Source organism: Mus pahari, chromosome 1 (genome assembly GCF_900095145.1).
Source record: "Mus pahari chromosome 1, PAHARI_EIJ_v1.1, whole genome shotgun sequence".
NCBI classification, from domain to species: domain Eukaryota; kingdom Metazoa; phylum Chordata; class Mammalia; order Rodentia; family Muridae; genus Mus; species Mus pahari.
In genome coordinates, this window is record NC_034590.1 from 134,459,779 (window position 1) to 134,479,046 (window position 19,268).

Here is a 19,268-nt window from a genome sequence, read left to right on the forward strand (position 1 = left end):
TTTGTTCGATTTGGAAAATACATAAGAAGCATCAGGAAATCTTTGTCTATAGAGAGACCGTACCTCGAATAGAAAAAGACTGCGGGCATGTTTGTAATGAGGAATATTAAGTGGATTTGGTAGGCAAGTCAGACCAAAATATGTTTCTCGGAAGGATGGAAGTTATTTCCAAAGTTTCAGTTAATCAACAAATCGTTCCAAGCCATCATCTTCGATGCCTGGAGGGGTGAGGCAAATCAGACTTTGCATTTTGTCAGCAGATGGTTGATTTTTCCCCCCTTGCTTTACATCGCTCTAAATCTCTTGAGTAAAACAAAGGCGAGTGGTCTGTCCCACATTATGTTCTGATTGCTGTTTTACAACTGGAAACATGTAGTTGGTAAGACAGAGTAGAGCTGGGTAAGGAATTAATATTCTACAATGCTTGCCAGGAGCTGGGCATTGTGCCTGGTACTTTGCACATGTAATCTAAACCAGTCCCCCTGAGGTCAGTAGTTTTATCATGTCCCTTTTACAAATTAAGAGACTCAAGGGTTCCAACAGCCATAGACAGAACTGCAATTCCATCCTTGATTTATGTGGTTGGGGACGTTCCAGGACTCTGTAAAGCTTCCTCTAAAGAGGACGGAAATACTGAGCAATTTTACTCATTTTTCAGATTTCCCCTATTGTTCAGCAGACAACCTCTCTGCCAAAATATGGCAACCTGTAACTTGCTACATATAAGATCAAAAGAAAAGGGGTTCGGATAATGAAGAAATCCAAATTTGACAGTTTGACCTTGGCCGATGCAGATGTCCAGCATCCTGTAGGCACTGATGTGCTATGTTTCACAAGAAAGGGTTGTCTCGTGTCTAGAGACTGAAGAACCAGTAGGCTTAGCATTCTGTAATGGAAAAAAAAGAGATGTGACTGTCCTAGGTAAACAATGAAATTGCCTTCTAATTTCTGACAAACTACTCAGTTGCATTCCCAAAGATTTTCATTCTGTTTCCCCCCACACACTTGAAAATTTAACTTTTACTAATAGTCTTTAAGTAGATTCAGAAATTAATGTTGTTGAAGAAAATATTTTAAAAATGGCACCATCTTGTGCTATTGCAGGTCACTCTCAGATCCCGGTCACCCCGTTGCCTCCATGGCTAGCCCCAAACAGTGACAGACCATCTGGAGGTTATCTTGTGGTGGATTCTGTTCACATTCTAAGCTATCCACCCACTGTGGTGAGGGGCAAACTGGAGAAGGGAAGACCTCCGACTGGGGCTAACCTAGAGGTGTCAAGACCATGGGCAGAGAGTAGCTGGGTATAGAGATGGAGCCATTTTTCTTTAATATTTTCTGAAACATAATGTTGGGAGAGGGGGAGGAAGAAAGGAAGCAAATAGACAGAAAACCAACACAAATGACTAGTGTCCATTGTCACATATTATTTATTCTCCAAAACTCCAGTCTCCCTTTCCCCTCATAGAGCTGCTGTGAATGCCCACCCCCTTGGCATTGAGTCCTCGGGACCTGCCACTGAAAATCAGCACAGCAACTGAAGCATTTTCCTTTGCCCAAATGCACAGTGCAAAGGCACTTTCAGGAGAGAAGAAAGTCTTTCTGCTCAGCCTTTATGCAAAGCATTAATATTTATTAGCATGCACTTCCCTGTAGGATGAATGTTTTATGATCAACTATGAGTGGCAGCGAATGGGAATTTCAACCACAAGCCACCCATTCTTCCAGTGCTGGGGAGTGCAGAACAGCCTTTGCAGTACAGACCTCTCCATTTTGGAAGAATCCCACTCCGTCTTCTGGACAAGGCAGCCATTGACCACTGCCCACAGGATTATTAGAGGCCATAATCAAGCTTATCAGATTCCAAAATCAACGAGGAGCAATTAAAATGGTACTCTGCCTTGGCATCATATCAATGCTCTATTTAAAAACCGGAATACATATAACAGGACTGAAAACCATTTCAAAAGCTCGGAATCATATTCATATTTTAAATTTAAATCAGATCAGCTCCCTAACAATTCTGTAAAGAAAGGATCCATTGCATTCCCAGGTTTGAACAAAAGCATGCCTCTCTCAGGTTTGCCTGGTCATTCAATTTACTGAGTACATTTCATCTTCCAGGCACATCGGACTGTGGGTTTTGAATCAGGATCAAGGTCTGAAAAATGACTTACATGAGCTCTTTACAATTGAAAACTGCCCTTACTAAATCACTCTGTAATGTGTTTAATGCACGATTTCATCTTCTATTGTATGGTGAGTTATTACATGCTGGAAGAGGCAAGTGCGTCTCACCTGTGCAATTAATGGATGCACTATATGAAAGCACAAAGGAAGAGCGCAGTAGCATCTATTCCTGTCCTGCCAACTTCAGTGATTCTGTGCAGGAGTCACCAGGCTGAGACTGTGCACCAGTGAACCTCCTGAATGGCCTCTCTTCATCCTCTCCAGCTGAAGCTCCATCCTAGATATTTTGGCAATAGTTTGCCAATATACTGTGTGTCCTGATTTTATCTAACCGGGGGGAAAGAATAATAATCTCAGAATTTTGAATCAGCCTTGGATACAAGTTCTGATTATTTGTCTAAAATTTTTGGATAACTTGCCTATTTCTTTACTTTCCGATCTAAAAGCTAAACACAATGTGCAAGGTAGGATTATAACGTGGAATGCATATGCTATATAAAAAGCAGCTAGCTCACGATGGATATGGCTTTTGATAGCAAAATAAAAAAAAATGTCAGAGTCTGTATTGAAATTGCTCTATTTCTACAGAGTGCAATTCATCACTGAAATTAAAAATTAAAATGAGAGTGATAAACTTTTAGGCCTAATTTATTTTCATCTCATTAGACTGTTAACGTTATACTCGGGCTGTATTGTACTTAAGGAATCTATCAAGGATAGTGTTGGTTTTAAGTAACAGAGCTTCTGGTTCCTAAGTGAGGAATGAATGACCAATTCCCCTAACTGGGCTGCCTTTTCTGGCCTCAGTGGGAGAGAATATACCTAGTCCTGCCGTGATTTGATGTGCCGGGGTGTGGTGATACACAGGAGGCCTGATATTGGGATGTAAAGTGAATAAATAAATAAATTAAAGAGAGAAAAAAGCCCTTCCCCCAATTTCTAAAACTGAACTTCAGAATAGCGATGTCTATAGGACCTATTAAACCACAGATGTGACAGATGAAGGGAAAACCACAGATATGACAGAATAATGACGTCTACAGGACCTATTAAACCACAGATGTGACAGATGAAGGGAAAAGAGGAAACATCTTAGATAAACTTAAAAAACTATGTTTGGCTCAGTAACAAAATATCAATTTGACTTAAACAGTCATCAACACATAGGTCTTTAATACTATGAAGGCATAAACTCAGATTTGGTACCACCATGCCTTCTTTCGATCTCTCTCATCCTCTGCCTCACATCCTCCTTTCTGACTCTGCCTTCCTTTTGCTGCCTGTAGGTAGTCCGGCCATACCAGACCATGTCCAATCCTCTGAGCAAGCTCACCGTTCTCAATAGCATGCACTCCCACTTCATCCTGGCTGACAATGGGACCACAGGAAAATACGGAGCAGAGGTGAAACTCCGCAGACAACTGGAAAAGCACATTTCACTCCAGAAGATAAACACAAGTAAGTTAAACCGCACTGACTAGAAACTAATGCTAAGTGTTTGTGTATCCTATGCATCAAGGAGAGGAAAACTCAAGGAAACTCTGGGCACCAGCATCCTTCCTCCTGGGCCAGTAGGGAGACTGAGAAGTTATCCATGGGAACACAAAGAGGAAGCCTGAGAATACTAACACAATTAATGGGTTCAAGCTCATTTCTTCACACATAGAGAATTCATCCCCAGCTGGGGTTAGGAATGCAGATAAGCTTTCTCTGAAACTTTTCCTACTTCCTTCCACAGTACCCCAGAGAAGAAAGGCACCCCAGAGAAATGGCTGCTATTTAGTAAGCCTTGTGTGTGTGTGTGTGTGTGTGTGTGTGTGTGTGTGTGTGTGTGTGTGACTAAAAAAAGGCAGAACAAATCAGGCTTTGATCTTAGCACAGAGGGGTCTCAAAGGAGTTGAATGTTTTTAAGCTAAAGCGTACTGGTCAGGCATCTTGCTCCAACTCTACCACAGCTTTACATTTATGTCTGTATGTATTTGTCATCTCCAGCTATGTGTTCATTTTGATATGAGTGCATATGTGTGCTGTGTGCTACATATCTGATGGCTATAAAATTTCTCTGAAGGGCTCGTGAGCTCTTTACTGAAGTTGTCACATATACATTTGGCTATAAAAGGAAAAGGATGCTCCCCTGATCAGCTACTAAGGGTCCTCTCAGAAAAAATACTTTCCTTTCCACAAAGTGATATGTGAGGCTTCAGTGACTTGCCAGTTTAGATTGTAAACACATTCACATGCACACAAACATATATATATATATATATATATATATATATATATATATATATATACACATATAGATGTTTATGAGTAAAAGTATGTTTCTCACTCTTGAGGGACAAGAAAAAATACATTACTTATATGTTATTTATATGTATATAAATATATATAAAGAGAAAGTTTGCATATTACATTAAAATTCCATAGCCTATATAATTTCAAGAAAATCTAGATTCCCTTTGGCTACTCATCAAAAGCTCAGCACCATGTGGTTCAACTTTTTCTTTTCTTTTTTTCTTTCTTTTAAATCACATATTTATTTTTTATGGGATATTTTCTTTATTTACATTTCAAATGTTACCCCCTTTCCCTGTTTCCCTCCCTCCTGGAAACACCCAATCACATCCTCCATCCCCCTGCTTCTATGAGGGTGTTCTTCCACCCTCCCACCCACTCCCACCACCCCACCCTCGATTACCCTACACTGGGGCATTTATCCAGCCTTCATAGGACCAAGGACCTCTCCTCCCATTGATAGATGACAAGGCCATCCTCTGCTACATATGCAGCTGGAGTCATGTGTACTCCTTTGTTGATGGTTTAGTCCCTGGGAGTTCTGGGGAGTCTGGTTGGTTGATATTATTGTTCTTCCTACAGGGTTGCAAACCCCTTCAACCCCTTCAGTCCTTTCTCTAACTCCTCTATTGGGGACCCTGTTCTCAGTCCAACACTTCAAACATCTGCTTCTATATTTGTAAGGCTCTGACAAGGCCTCTCAAGAGACAGCCCTATCAGGCTCCTTTCAGCATGTACTTCTTGGCATCCACAATAGTGTCTGGGTTTGGTAACTGTATATGGGATGAATTAACTTCATTCAACTTTTTCAAATCCCACCTCTCTTCTCTGTCTTTGACCCTGATGGATCTTCCTGGCTACAGCCACCTTTTTGGCAGAGCTAGGGTGCCAGGCCCCTTCTGCTCTCAGCTTCCTCTCTAGTTGTCTCTCTGGCTGCTTACTTAGACTAGCTTTATACATTCACCCTATTCTGAGTGAAATCTAGAATAACAAATTTGGCTCAAGTCTGAAATAAAAAACCATGTTAGGAAACTCCATTCTTGAATCTTTGCAGCTGTGGCCCAAGAGGAGAACTGGGGGAAGGGATACAGTAAACACACACACACATACACACTCACACTCATACACACACACTCACACATACACACACATGGGGGGATGTGTGTGTGTATGTGTGTGTGTGTGTGTGTATGAGAGAGAGAGAGAGAGAGAGAGAGAGAGAGAGAGAGAGACAGAGACAGAGACAGAGACAGAGACAGAGACAGAGACAGATAGACAGAGAGGTAGACAAAGAGAGATACTAACTGATCAGAGGCTGGCAGAGACAAAAGTATTGTCATCAGTCAAGTGGCAAGCTTTGCTGAAAATATTAGCACTTTCCTTCATCTCAATATTTAAGAGAATGAATGGGGATAGATTATATAATTAGTACTATTTTAACTTATTTTAGGGTATAGTGTTACTTTTACCCCCTAATGTTGGATTAAATATAAGAGTTCATGAGAAATTAGCTAGAAACTGGAAGAAAGGACAACAAGGATGCAAGACATAATTCAAGGTCAAAACGAGTACAGGACAATGAGACACACTCTCTAGACCAGCAAAGCCCATTACTGTGCAGGCCCTGGTGGCTCCTAAGCCATTTATAAAGCAGAGCTAGATGTGCAATTGGATGGCTATCCAGTAATTTATAAAGCAGAGCTAGATGTGCTGTCGGATGGCTATTCAGTAATTTATAAAGCAGAGCTAGATGTGCGGTTGGATGAGTTAGGTACCAGCTAAGGATATGCAAGTTAGACCAGCCAAGGCGGTTGGTTATCTGAGCCTTGTGTTTGAGAGCTGCCCAGACATAGGCGCCTTTGGTTCATTCCAGAGGGGACACTTCTGGTTATGTAATTCAAGTGCCTAGAAGGATGCCTTTCTCCAAAGGTTTTTTAAGTGCTGAGTATTAGAACTGGCCTTCCAGGAAAGGAGGGAAGGAATGAGGGGCAGGCAAGAAGTCTCCTGAACAACCACCTCATGCCAGTGAACAGCAGAGGCCAGCACCTGGAGAGTGAAGGACAACCATGGCAGATGGTTGGGGACACCAGAGGAGACCCAACAAGAGGCAGTCTTTGAAGTGATAACTCGTCAGGAAGCTATCACCTCTTATTGGTGGAGACACTGGACCATTGCTTTATTATCAAAGAAGGTGGCAGTTTGGGTTCATATTCACAAATGGGAACTCATGCAAGGATTATGGGTGTAGAGATGGAGCATGGACCCAAGTACTGATGGGCTCATTTTATTAATGAATTTTGAGGCATTATAGAAACCTACAGGCTCCCATTCTGCTGTATGAGCACAAGCAAGATGAAAGACAGAAGCCCAGTAGACCCCAAAAGTCAAGGAGGCTAAGAAGACACATATCTGTAGGTGTCATGAGTTAGAGCCTACCATTCTGGCCTTAAACTCATTGGAGTTTTCCTGACACAGTCTCTGGATCTGCTTGATCTAGAAAAACCTGAGATGAAAAGTCACTGGGTGACTGATTCCTCCCTTATAAAGTAGACTTCACTTCTTACTGTGTTCAGACTCAAAGGGGCATGAAAAGAGCAAGTGTGTCGGGCGAGCAGTGGGGGGAGAGAGTGACCATGAAAGGTTTCCATTTACCTTGCAGCATGGAAAATTGCTCATGGCAACCACAGAAACCTCCAGAGAAGAACTGGGAAGGGGCACAAAGTAGACCTGGTCATAGCATGGATCAGCCTAAGACTGTTAACATTTAAGGCAACCCTGCTCCGCGCTGGAAACAGCATTTCTCCTTTCTTACCTGAGCACACCTTTTGCTTTATACCATAGCTAGCAATTGGCGCTCCATCCTTTTAACACTTAAGTTTTATTCTGAGTCTGTTCTAAAAATTCTATGTATGCCTTCATTTCCTGCTTCAAAATCGAAATTACAAAGAACTCAATTGCCTGGAAATTAGGCATTGTACCATAGCGATCCAGCCCACCACCTCATACACCCATGATGGTTCTAGGGATAGTAGGACACACACACAGCACTCTCCTCACTGAAATACCAGGCCTCATCAATCAGAGGAGACCTATGCACGAGCCCGTTTACTTACACAAATGGCATTGCCTTATGGAGAATACGCCTGTTAAACATAAAGTGTATCCTGCTCAGGAGACCTATGAGCCCTTTCTCATCAGCATGCCAATTATTAGTAACAGAAGCACTGAATGTGTTTACATTAACTTGCACTCTGACATCCATTATCCCATTCACATCCCTCTCTACCACTCAGTAGGAAGGCACTGTCAGGGATTATCAAGGGCTCTGTTTATAAAAGAGAACTCTTTCAGACATGAGAAATTGTCTGCTTTAGAGTACTCACTATCTGCATTTTTTTCAAACTGCAAATTTAATCTACCTGGGACAATGCTAATTATTCTTTTAGTAAATAAATATCTAGTGAAGTCTTAGTATATATATACAATTGTTAAAATCTGGGGAAGAAGAAATAATTCATTGAGCTTCAGTCAAGGACAAAGATAATAATGGGGAAATAAGTGACATTGTAATATCTGATTGTAAAGAGTGCTATCAAGAAAAATAAATCTAAAAAAGGTATCTCTGAGCACACACATGTATATTTCTAGAGAGTCATTTAGATTAGGTAGCTAGGTGGCCTGTAGAAGGAATGACATTGAAACAGGAGACTGGCTGGAGAGAGGCAAGGCTGAGGGTGGAGCATTCTGGGGACAGAATCTTAGAATCTTTGATGAAGACATAAAAAGCTTAGCAAAGACTCAGATTTAATTACAAGGAATTTGCATCTAAGAAGTTAAAGATAACCACTACTGTGCTTTAAAACATTACTCCACAAAGACAAACACTCTTCATAAAACTACACTATTTCCTTGTCCACCACTTGAATTATTTGGCCACAATTCCAGCCATGGACATGCTCAAGATACATGCATATATGCATAAAATATTCAAAGAACAAATAAATAGTATCTTAAATATATTATTTTGCTGTTAAATTATCTTAAAAGTTGGACAATCATCTTTTCCAATGCCAAATTCTACCCTTAGCTTACAAAAAAAGCAAAAACAAACAAACAAAACATTTCAAACTATATTGGCATTGCACTTCTCAGTCACAAGGGTTAGAACATTCCCTTCCAGAAGCTATAACTTTCTTTTAAGGGGTTTGAAGGAAGGAACGTTACTTTATGGAAGAGAGAAAGTCTTTGCCTATTGCAAGTGCTATGAAAGTATAGAGGCTGCAGATTTCCTAGAACTTTAGGAAATTTTCTGGGGTTTTTTTTGTTTGTTTGTTTATTTGTTTGCTTGCTTGCTTGCTTGCTTGTTTTTTGTAATAATGTTTGTGGATCTGTGATCCCATGATGATAGTATACACCGTTGTGATTAAATGGGTGAACACACAGTAGAATTGTGACATGAGGCAGTTCAGACCTTTGTTCCACTTCCTAGAAACCACGGACCACATTTATATAGCCTCTTGCTGCCTTCATTCTAATCCTAACACTGATCCTCTGCCCTGCAGCCTGTCAGAGCCAGGGTTTTCATTAGAATATCTTTACCACTTCTCAGCCTGGCTCTGCTAATTAAGTATTCTACATCTCCCTTAAGTTAGAGAGAGGGTCCTGAGGGAGAAAGGAGGCTAAAAATTATATCCTGGCATGTATCATCCAGTATCTATTAACACCAATTATTAAGTGGTAATTGATAGAATTTCTTAGTCTCTGCAGTAATAACCAGAAACCGTTCATTTTCCCTGAATAGTCAAAAACCTAGTTGTCACTAGAACCTGAGTCAACAGTACAGAAAAGACCAGAGAGCAGCCACTGGAGGCTGAAGTTATATTCCTGTGTAAGAGTGATCATGAAGCCAGGTGTGGTGGCGCATGCCTTTAATACCAGCCCTTGGGAGGCAGAGGCAGGTGGATTTCTGAGTTCGAGGCCAGCCTGGTCTACAAAGTGAGTTCCAGGACAGCCAGGGCTATACAGAGAAACCCTGTCTCGAAAAACCAAAAAAAAAAAAAAAAAAGAGTGATCATGAATGTCAGTTAGGTTTGACGTGTATTTTGCCTATTTCAGAATAAGAACTTGGGCTGATGCAAAATGACCCAGAATACCCTAAATCCTCAGATTAAAAAAAAAAAAAGATCAATTGTCTTTGGGATCCATTTGATTGAAGTGGTGGTGGTTCCCCACTTTAGATGTTAGGTCTCACCAAATGGAAATTTTATTTGGCTTGGACACATCATTATATTATGCACATCTGCCTAGGACATCTTTATGAAACTAGAATTCCCTGGCTTTTCCTCTCTGCTTAAATGAGACCTCTCCATCAGGCTAAACCCAGTCTAAGAAATCCTCTCACAGAAGTCCACTGCGGATTCATGTCCTTTGAGGTTTAGTTAATAGTGGTGTCACTGAGTACATTGAGTTTTCTGCAGTCAACACTTCTGCCACGTTTGAAGTTTGCTACAAAGATAATTTGATGCTGCTGGCCCCAGAATAACATCTGACATTTAACCATGCCCTTGCCTTATGTGGTTACCCAGAGCACTTTTCTCTACAGGAGCAGATTCAAATGAGTTTGACATTTATTTTTTAAGTAAACAGGGAGCAGAAATGATTGTAGAACTCCTAAAAATGATCAAATGATATTGGCATTTAGAGGGGGGATTTTTTTTATAAAGTTCTTGTTGCAACACCACCATTCATTTATAACTTTGTACTCACTCGCACAAACCATGAAGACAGTGATAAAAGAGGTGTGTCTCAGTAGGTCAGCCTGGCATGTGTGATACATTTCAGCTTTTTGTGGAAAGCATTTTCCCTTTCCACTGAGATAAGTCTTATGAGCGCACTGGTCCACAAGGAAGTCAAAGCTCTATAAAAGCCAGTTAGTTAAAATTAAGTTGGATTTGAAGTTGGTATAGGAGGTACACATCAATTTAAGGGAATTTATGACAGTGAGATTCCTGTAATTAGAAATAACCACTCGTGACTGTATCATTTATATCCTGATTCCTTTACTATCATACTTGGTGAGCACTCTGAAAGGCAGATTCTGTGTAATTCTCAGCTACGGTAGTACAGCCTCCCTTAATAGACACTTAAAATGAGAGAAGGAATCTAGAGTTATCCCAATCTCTTAATTAATGACATGGGAGAAGGGTAAGAATACTAGCATCCTGTAATATGTAAGACAACTCCTGGCTCCCAACCAATGGCATCCCTTAGGATGTGCTTGCTATTTTAACACATGTAGAAGAACACATCACTGAAGAATAGTGATGAGATTAAAAATATTTAACACTCTTTAAAGACTTTGGTGCCCTTAAATTCATAGCACAAGAAGAATACAATCTCTGACACATGCTGACATCACTCTTCGTAGGAAACTCTCTGTAATAAGTAACTTCATCAGTGCTGTGCATGAAGCTTGTTCTATCCTGGAGATGTCCAATGGCATCTCTGTATTAGAACCCTTCATGCATTTGGAGTCAGGGAATGAACTTGAGTTGACCCTTGGGCCATCATAGCTGTAGAAAAGCTGCTTTTTATTTGAAGAGACACAGCGGCCTGCCTCACAGGCAGAACCAGCCCATGATGTAAATCAAATCAGAATTACCAATTCAGCAGCACCCGCTCCTAGCCCACTGCTTTGGATGTTTCAGGCTCACTCCTAGCCCACTGCTTTTTGATGTTTCAGGCTCGCTCCTAGCCCACTGCTTTGGATGATTCAGGCTCGCTCCTAGCCCACTGCTTTTTGGATGTTTCAGGCTCNTTTGGATGTTTCAGGCTCGCTCCTAGCCCACTGCTTTGGATGTTTCAGGCTCGGTGACTCCAGTGCTTCAGGCTGGGAGCTTTCCTGTCACAGTTTTTGGTGTCCAGAGAAATCCCACAGTCTACAGTTGTCAGCTAACATGGGACTCAAACAAAGCCCAGAAAGGCAATTGCTTTACCCCTGAGACCCTGCCAAGCTTACTCTTTGGATTACATTGCCCAGGAAACATCAGGGTTCTACCAGAATAGATATCAGATGTGAATACCAACCTAATGCTAATTTTTTATCTATAAATTACTGAGAATTACTCTAGAAGTTAGATGCAGGAAAGGAAGAATGTAAATCTTGAGCGAATGAGTAATTCATGAAGCAAGCACCATGAGGCGATTTTTCTAAAAAATTTACATTGCATATCTAGCCTAGTAGCATATATATTTCATTTCCCTAGACTGTAGTAGATCATATATATATATATATATATATATATATATATATATACATATATATATACATATACATATATTTATATTTTCTATTATTAAACCATAGAGCCATTTCTCCCTGAAAGGCTGACATCAAAGAACCTTTTGGCTTCGTCTGTACTCTTATCAACCTCACTGACACTGATGTGTGTCAGGGATGACCAATAGTCACCACTTGGATAACCTGTCCAGTTTATATTACTGTAAGAAATGTGAAAACTACTAATATCTGGGATTTTTCCTAATTCTGTGAAGAACAATATTAGAATTTTGATGGGAACTGAATGAATCTGTAGATTACTTTTTATAAAATAGCCTTATTTGCATTGTGTTAATCTAGCCATTACACGGATGTGGAAGGTCTTCCCATCTTCTGTTTCTTCTTTGGTTTCCTTTTTCAGTGTCTTGAAGTCTTCAATGTAGAGGTCTTTCACTGCCTTGGTTAATACTTTTTATAATATTATTCTGAGTGAAATAGACTCTGGGTTCTGCTGAATGGTTTTTCATTGACTTTGTATCTTGTAACTTTACTACGTCTGGTAGAGTATATAGGCTCTTTTAAGTAAAGAGGGATAGTTTGACTTCTTACTTCGTCTTTCTCTTGTCTTATTTCTCTAGCTAAGACTTGAAGTACTATATTGAATAAGGAAGATTAGAGTAGATATCCTTCTTTCATTACCAATTTTAGAAGAAAAGTTCTCCTCATCTTTTTCCTATTCAGTATAATGTTGGCTATATGTTTGTTGGCTATAGCCTTTACTCTTTTTTTTTTTTTTTTTTTTTTTTTTTTTTTGGTTTTTCGAGACAGGGTTTCTCTGGATAACCCTGGCTGTCCTAGAACTCACTTCGTAGACCAGGCTGGCCTCAAACTCAGAAATACGCCTGCCTCTGCCTCCCAAGTGCTGGGATTAAAGGTGTGTGCCACCACGCCCGGTTAGCCTTTACTTTTTAAGTTATGTTAAATCTATACCTACTATCTTTCGGACTTTTATAATGAAGGCTTGGTACATCCTGTCAAAGGCCTTTCTGCATCAGACAAGATGATTGTGTGGTTTCTGTCCTTAAGTTCATTTGTATGGTCCATTATATCTATTGGTTTGCATGTGTTTAGCCATCCTTGTATCTATGGGATAAAGCACCTGTGATCATGATATATGAGCTCCTTAAAAGTGCTCTTGGTCTTTGTTGGGAATTTCTGCATCTATGTTCAACAGAGAGATCAGTCTGTAGTTTTCTTCCATTGTCTTTATCTACTTTTGATACCAAAACTAAGAGTAGCTTCATAAAAGGAATTCAGTAGTGCTCTTTCCCATCTCTTCTGTGGAACTATTGAGAATATAACTATTGGTGTTATATCTTCATTAAAAGCTTTATAAAATTCAGTAGTGAATTCATTTGGTGGATTCTATTCCTGGGCATATGCCTCAGGAAATCCATACCCAACCACAGAGACACTTGTACACTCAGGTTTATTGTTGCCCTATTCCTGAAAGCAAGATCAGAAGCAACCTAGATGTGCATTATCACATGAATGGACAACTTTGTATTTAGTACATATGCACAGTGAAACATTATTAGTCTGCAAATAAAAATGACATTTGCAGAAAATAGATGACTCTGAAAAGTATTGTATTGAATGTTCTGAAAGATACTGTGTGTTCTCTCTCATATTTGGATCCTAGTTTGTAGTATATACATGTGACATATAAATGAGAAAAAATGTTAGTAAAGCCTAAATATAAAGGAGACCAAAAGAAAATTGAAAGGTGCTAAGGATGAGAACAGAGCAAAAGGACACCTGTGACATGGTGGAGGAAAGAAAATTCTACTCCAACATTTTATTCCAGAAATATGACCATGCCACCCAATGCCTCACACGTTCTTTGATTTCTGTTACTGGGATAAAGTACTGACCAAAGACGGCTTGTGGAGGAAAGGGTTTACTTTATCTCACAGTTTACAGTCCACCATTGAGGAAAATCAAGGTAGGAACTCAAGGCAGAAACCACAGCAGAGTGCTGCTTATTGTCTTGTTCCCTCTGATTTGCTTGACTACTTTCCCTATTCTGCCCAGGTGCCCCTGGCTAGTGATGGCATGAGTGGTGCCCTTCTGCATCATCTAGCAATTAAGAAAATGCCCATAGAGAGCCCTGCAAGCCTATACTATTGACACAACTCCCAGCTGAGGCTCCCTCTTCCCAGGTGACCCTAATTTGTGTCAACCTAAATGTAGCCAGAATGTTGCTCATTTTAAAGTTTTAGCTATTTTTCTGGGAAAAAAATATGTGGTTTTGTGTTTTCTACCAATTATCATGATAATTGCAATAAAGGTGACTTGCATCCTATGCCCCACAGGTCACGTTCTCCTGATATATCTTGTTATATCTTACAACCCTTTGTCTTGGAACCCGGGCCCTTCTGCTGTAACAGTGACCCAAAGCAAAGCTGCATACAAAGGATCAGAGATGACTTCCTACTTACAAGCCATTCCCAATACAAGTTCAGATGTAATGAGAGCACCATGGTGGCAGGACTCAAAACCCTTCTTTGGTTTGTTCTGCTTATGTAGTTCTCATCAACATGTGTATTTTTGTCCAGAGTAAATCAGAAACAAAGAACAACTCAGGATTGTAAACAAGCCTCCCCATACCCAACTCAACCCTAAACTTTAGAGGCTTAACAAGAAAGTTACACCATTTGGTTTATATTTTATATTTGTCTTGTGTCAGACACTAACTATGGAGTTCAGTCTTAATCCAGGAAATAGGCAGCAAGCTAAAATGATATCACTAGGAAGTGCAGGAAAACTATTGGAAGACAGATGGAAGTTTTACTGAATCTTTTAAATCTAACATTCCAAGTAACTACTGATGATTAGCTGATTGACCTATGGATAGAGTCTGTCCGTCTTCCATAAATAACATATGTCTGGCTTACCCAAGATGCTCACTGGGGAAATTACCTTGAATAGCATCTGTAACATAGGAATCAGGCTTGCTCTTTCCTGTCTCACCTTTGAGCTTTTAAGACTCATGTGATACAAATCATATTGAGATTAAGCTGTCCTAGGACAATTAGACGACACCTCAACCCTGATTTCATTGACCTCATAAACTGACTAACCCAACAGATTATCCTCCTAGTTTCAAAATAATCATCTACACTGTGCAATGAATAGAGTGTTGTTACATATTATTAGGTAACGTTTTAAATCACAAGATAGTAAAAATGGGAGGGCAGAAGCCATGCTTCCTTCCAGAGCATCATACTCATAATGAGAGCAACTCAAAGATAAATCCTAGGAAGCAATCCTCAGAGCACGTGACTATGACCCTGGCAGCAGGCAGTAGAAAAACAGAAAGGTGTTGGCTCTCTTGTTAGAAGGAAATTATCTTAAAGAAGGAGAGAGGCCCATTCTCTGACTCAGTGGAGGGAATCTTTGAGGATGCTGAAGAGAAAGTGGCCGAAAACCTCATGTCAGTTATCCAATCTGGCTTTCCTTCACTTGAATAAACCTGAAGAGATAACTCGTGATTATACAGGATGAAGCTAAGAGGATATGATGAAGCCATCACAGGACTAATAAACTTATGAATGAGTATGTCTGATAATGACAGTTATAAAAAATCTATGACTATAATTAATCTTCAGATCTAGTTCACTGCGTTCCTTGTTGAGAGATCGATATACTTATCGTCATCAATTCAACCCTAGACTTTCCTTTGATTTTTAACTTCATTATTCATTTAAACTAAGTGTTAGATCTACATGTAGATGCGGCTTCTGTTCTAGCTTAGTGAGTGGACAAATTCAAGGTGTTTACCACCTTACACACTTAATGGAGCTACAGCAAGCACTTTGAAAATAAACCTTTCCTTTCTCTCTTATACTCCGTCGGTCACAACAAATTTTTGTCTCACTCCTTTCTCATCATTTTATAAAATAACTTCAATATTTAGTATAAAAAGTGCTTGAGAGCCTGTGTTATAGATTTTAGCAATTTGGGACTACCCTAGTTTTCAGATTAGGAATATTTTGTCAATGCCAAAATCATAACTATTGTGACTTTTTCATTCACACAACACAGGTTCCTACAGAAAACGAATGTTCATAAATCCCATTAGAAAAAATAATAATTTCAAAAGATAGTCAAATGAATAATATATTCACAACTATGACACCTAATTTCCATAATATGCAAAGTATTCATAAATCAAAAAGTAAAATGTGCAAAACCCTATTGGAAACTGAGAAAAGTATATCCATAGGAAGATTATGGGGAAGAAAATAAAGATTTAACATCATTCAACAATGAAAGAATTTCATCAATCAAATTGGAAAAACTCAACGATCAGGATAATCTAATGTCAATAAATGTCACATAAATATAAACTGGTAATCTTTGTTATCTGTGTAATGTTAAATAATGTGGAAGCCTTATTTAGCAAATACTTTGTGACCCACTTTAGTGTATCAACACTTTGAGTCTATATTTTCAATATCTGGAACTTACTCTGTATATATTTACTATAATATTGCTCATAGTAACAAAACAGAAATAACCTAACTATTATTTGATAATTTAAAAATTATAGAGAGACATGGAGTGAAATACTGAAATCATTGTAGATAATGAAATAGTTCTGTTTTGGATCATATAGAAAACTAGCTAAAGGTATCTTTTAAGTCAAAAGTCTGTTCTGTAATGTAGTTGATTGCTTGACATTTTATACTCATATGCTTATAAAATACCCCTAAGTATTCTAGTGGGTAGATATTATTGACTGTGAGCCAGGTGAGAGAGAAAGGCAGGAGGTGACACCTATACTTTATGCTTTTAAGATTTCTTGGTGTTTTGTCTCACTTAGGGCTTTTATTACTATGATGAAAAATCATGAACAAATCAACTTGGAGAGGAAAGGGTCTTACATTTCCATGTCACTTGAAGAAAGTCAGGACAGGGACCTAACAAGGCAGGAACCCAGAAGCTGATGCAGTAGCCATGGAGGGATGCTGCTTACTGACTTGTTCCTCATGGCTTGCTCAGCTTGGTTTCTTATAGAACCCAAGACCACCATCACAGGGATGGCACCATCCACAATGGGCTGAGCCCTCCTCTATCCATCACTAATTAAGAAAATAAATATCTTAAGCTGGATCTTTTAGAGGCATTTTTCTCAATTGAGGTTCTCTCCTTTCAGATGACTCTAGCTTATGTCAAGTAGACATAAAACTAACCAGCCCAGTGTTGACTTTGACAGTATAAAAAGGTATTTTTCTCCCATAGAGGATGTGGACAAGCCGTTGGAAGTAGTCTCCCCTATTCCTGTAACACAGAAGTTTGAAACTTTTCTTCCTTCACACATACACACCAAGCTTTAAAATACTTACTATGTATAATTAAGATGTACAAAATAGAATTGTAAGGCACACCCCAGTAAAACCATCTCACAGAGTTCCCCATCTCCTCCCCTGGATGAGTAGCCACAACCTACTCATTTGGCAAAACTCCTAACTACAGCACACCACTGTCTACTGTAGTCCTCATGCTGTGTGCTATAAATTAAATTTTAAATTGTTCATCCAACTGTTGGATCTTTTAACCCTCATTTCCTTGCTCCCCTACCCTGACTCAGAGCTGACTACCATCCTTCCTGAGCAGTGACCACAAGCCTGTCTCACTGCATTCAAAATAGCGCTTCCATGGTCCATGCATTCTTGGCTCATTCTTCAGAATGAAGAATCATGAGAGTCCCTTCAGCAAACTTAGGGGGAAGGAGGCTGGTTAGAAACACATGAGCAATGTTTTCAAGTCACGTGTGGAGGTTATATAAAAATGATGGGCCAGGGGCTGGTGAGGTGGCTCAGTGAGTAAGAGCACCCGACTGCTCTTCTGAAGGTCCTGAGTTCAAATCCCAGCAACCACATGGTGGCTCACAACCATCCGTAAGGAGATCTGACTCCCTCTTCTGTAGTGTCTGAAGACAGTTTATATGTACTTACATATAATCAATAAATAAATCTTTATTTAAAAAATGATGGACCAATATAACAGATTTCAAGCATTGATTTAATAATGGCTAAAATCAGAACACAAGTCATGGTCCCTCTTCAGAGATGGCAGATCTAATACAATACAGCCTAAACACGGACCCAGTACTAAACTATAAATAGATGTCCTGTTGAAGTGAGGAAACTAGAAACACCCCATATCTGTGTCCCTTCCAAGAGGCGACTATGTGGCAAACAACTAGTCATTACTCTTTCATCACAGTCTAGAAACCCCAAAGTGCAGTTCCCTTTCCTCTATTAAGTTGTAACTCATTCAACAGTGGTTTCATGTTGAATATTGTCCATATGGTCACTGTAGCAAAGTTTCTTTAATATACCTTTATCTTACTATAATTCTAAGATGTTTCCTATGTAAGTATGTGTATGTGTGTGTGTGTGTGTATATATATATATATATATATATAGTGTGTGTGTGTGTATATATATATATATATATATGTGTGTGTGTGTGTGTGTGTGTGTGTGTGTAAAATTTCTTCAGCTTTTTAAAATGAAGCAAAACCTTTTCCCATGGCATTGCCTCTTTGGAGCTCCTTCTTTACAAACAGTTGCCTGAGTGCCTATACTATAGAAAACATTGTAGAGGTTGCACGGTACATAAGGCGTAGCTTTGTGCTTGAAGAACTTAGTCTTTGAAGAAGTCAACAAAGCTCATGTTTATCGAGTGCTATTCTAAATCATTTACAAGGAATAGCTGATTTAATCCCCACAACACCCATTCTTCATCTACTCCTTAGTAAGCAAACTGAACCACAAAGAGGCCAAGGAATGGCCAAGGTCAGACTGAGACTAAGTGGGAGATCCAGGAAGTCTATGTCTGAGCCCACGCCTGTACCAGCCTGCTCTAAGGGCTGGCTGTGTGTGCAGAGGCTGCACTATAGAACAGCAAGTATTCTGTGTCCTTTGTGATACAAAGTACAGTGGCAATTCAGACAAAATATTCGGGGGTAGAATATTCATGGGGATGCCTGTCAAGCAAAATTTGACAGGTATAATGGGGGGCAATCCACTTACATGCCACGTAGGTGAACGCTCTCAAACGGCAGAAAGTTAGTGCAGTGCATAGAGTCGACGATTTCTTCATTTCTGTTCCTTTTTATCTTCAAATGGCACAGGGAAATTTTCCACTGCAAACAAGAATGGGAAGATGTGAACTCAAGTTAGTTTTTTAAAAACATATAATAATCAAACTCATAAGGAGAGGCATGTATGTTTCCTTGCTTCTTTTATTAACAGAGAGTCTTAGGGAGAAACTAAGCTAGAATATAGAAACAGAACATGCATAATACAGTGTGGCTTATATGTGTGCCCAGACATCCAGATGATCTGTAATCTCATCTAACTGCTCTCATTCTCTATTTAGAAATGCCACTCAGAGAAAGCCAAATGTTCTACCTAAATTCACAAGG

At 39.5% G+C, this 19,268-nt stretch overlaps 1 protein-coding gene across 25 annotated transcripts in view; it reads left to right on the top strand.

Annotated features, from left to right (window-relative positions):
- Trpm3 (transient receptor potential cation channel subfamily M member 3) overlaps nucleotides 1-19,268 on the top strand; it is a 508,459-nt gene that overhangs the window by 262,129 nt on the left and 227,062 nt on the right. For all 25 annotated transcript variants that reach the window (XM_029539424.1, XM_029539490.1, XM_021218256.2 and 22 more), the window contains exon 6: nucleotides 3,477-3,648. In XM_029539424.1, coding sequence (XP_029395284.1) covers nucleotides 3,477-3,648 — 172 coding nt within the window. The remainder of the gene's footprint in view (nucleotides 1-3,476; nucleotides 3,649-19,268) is intronic.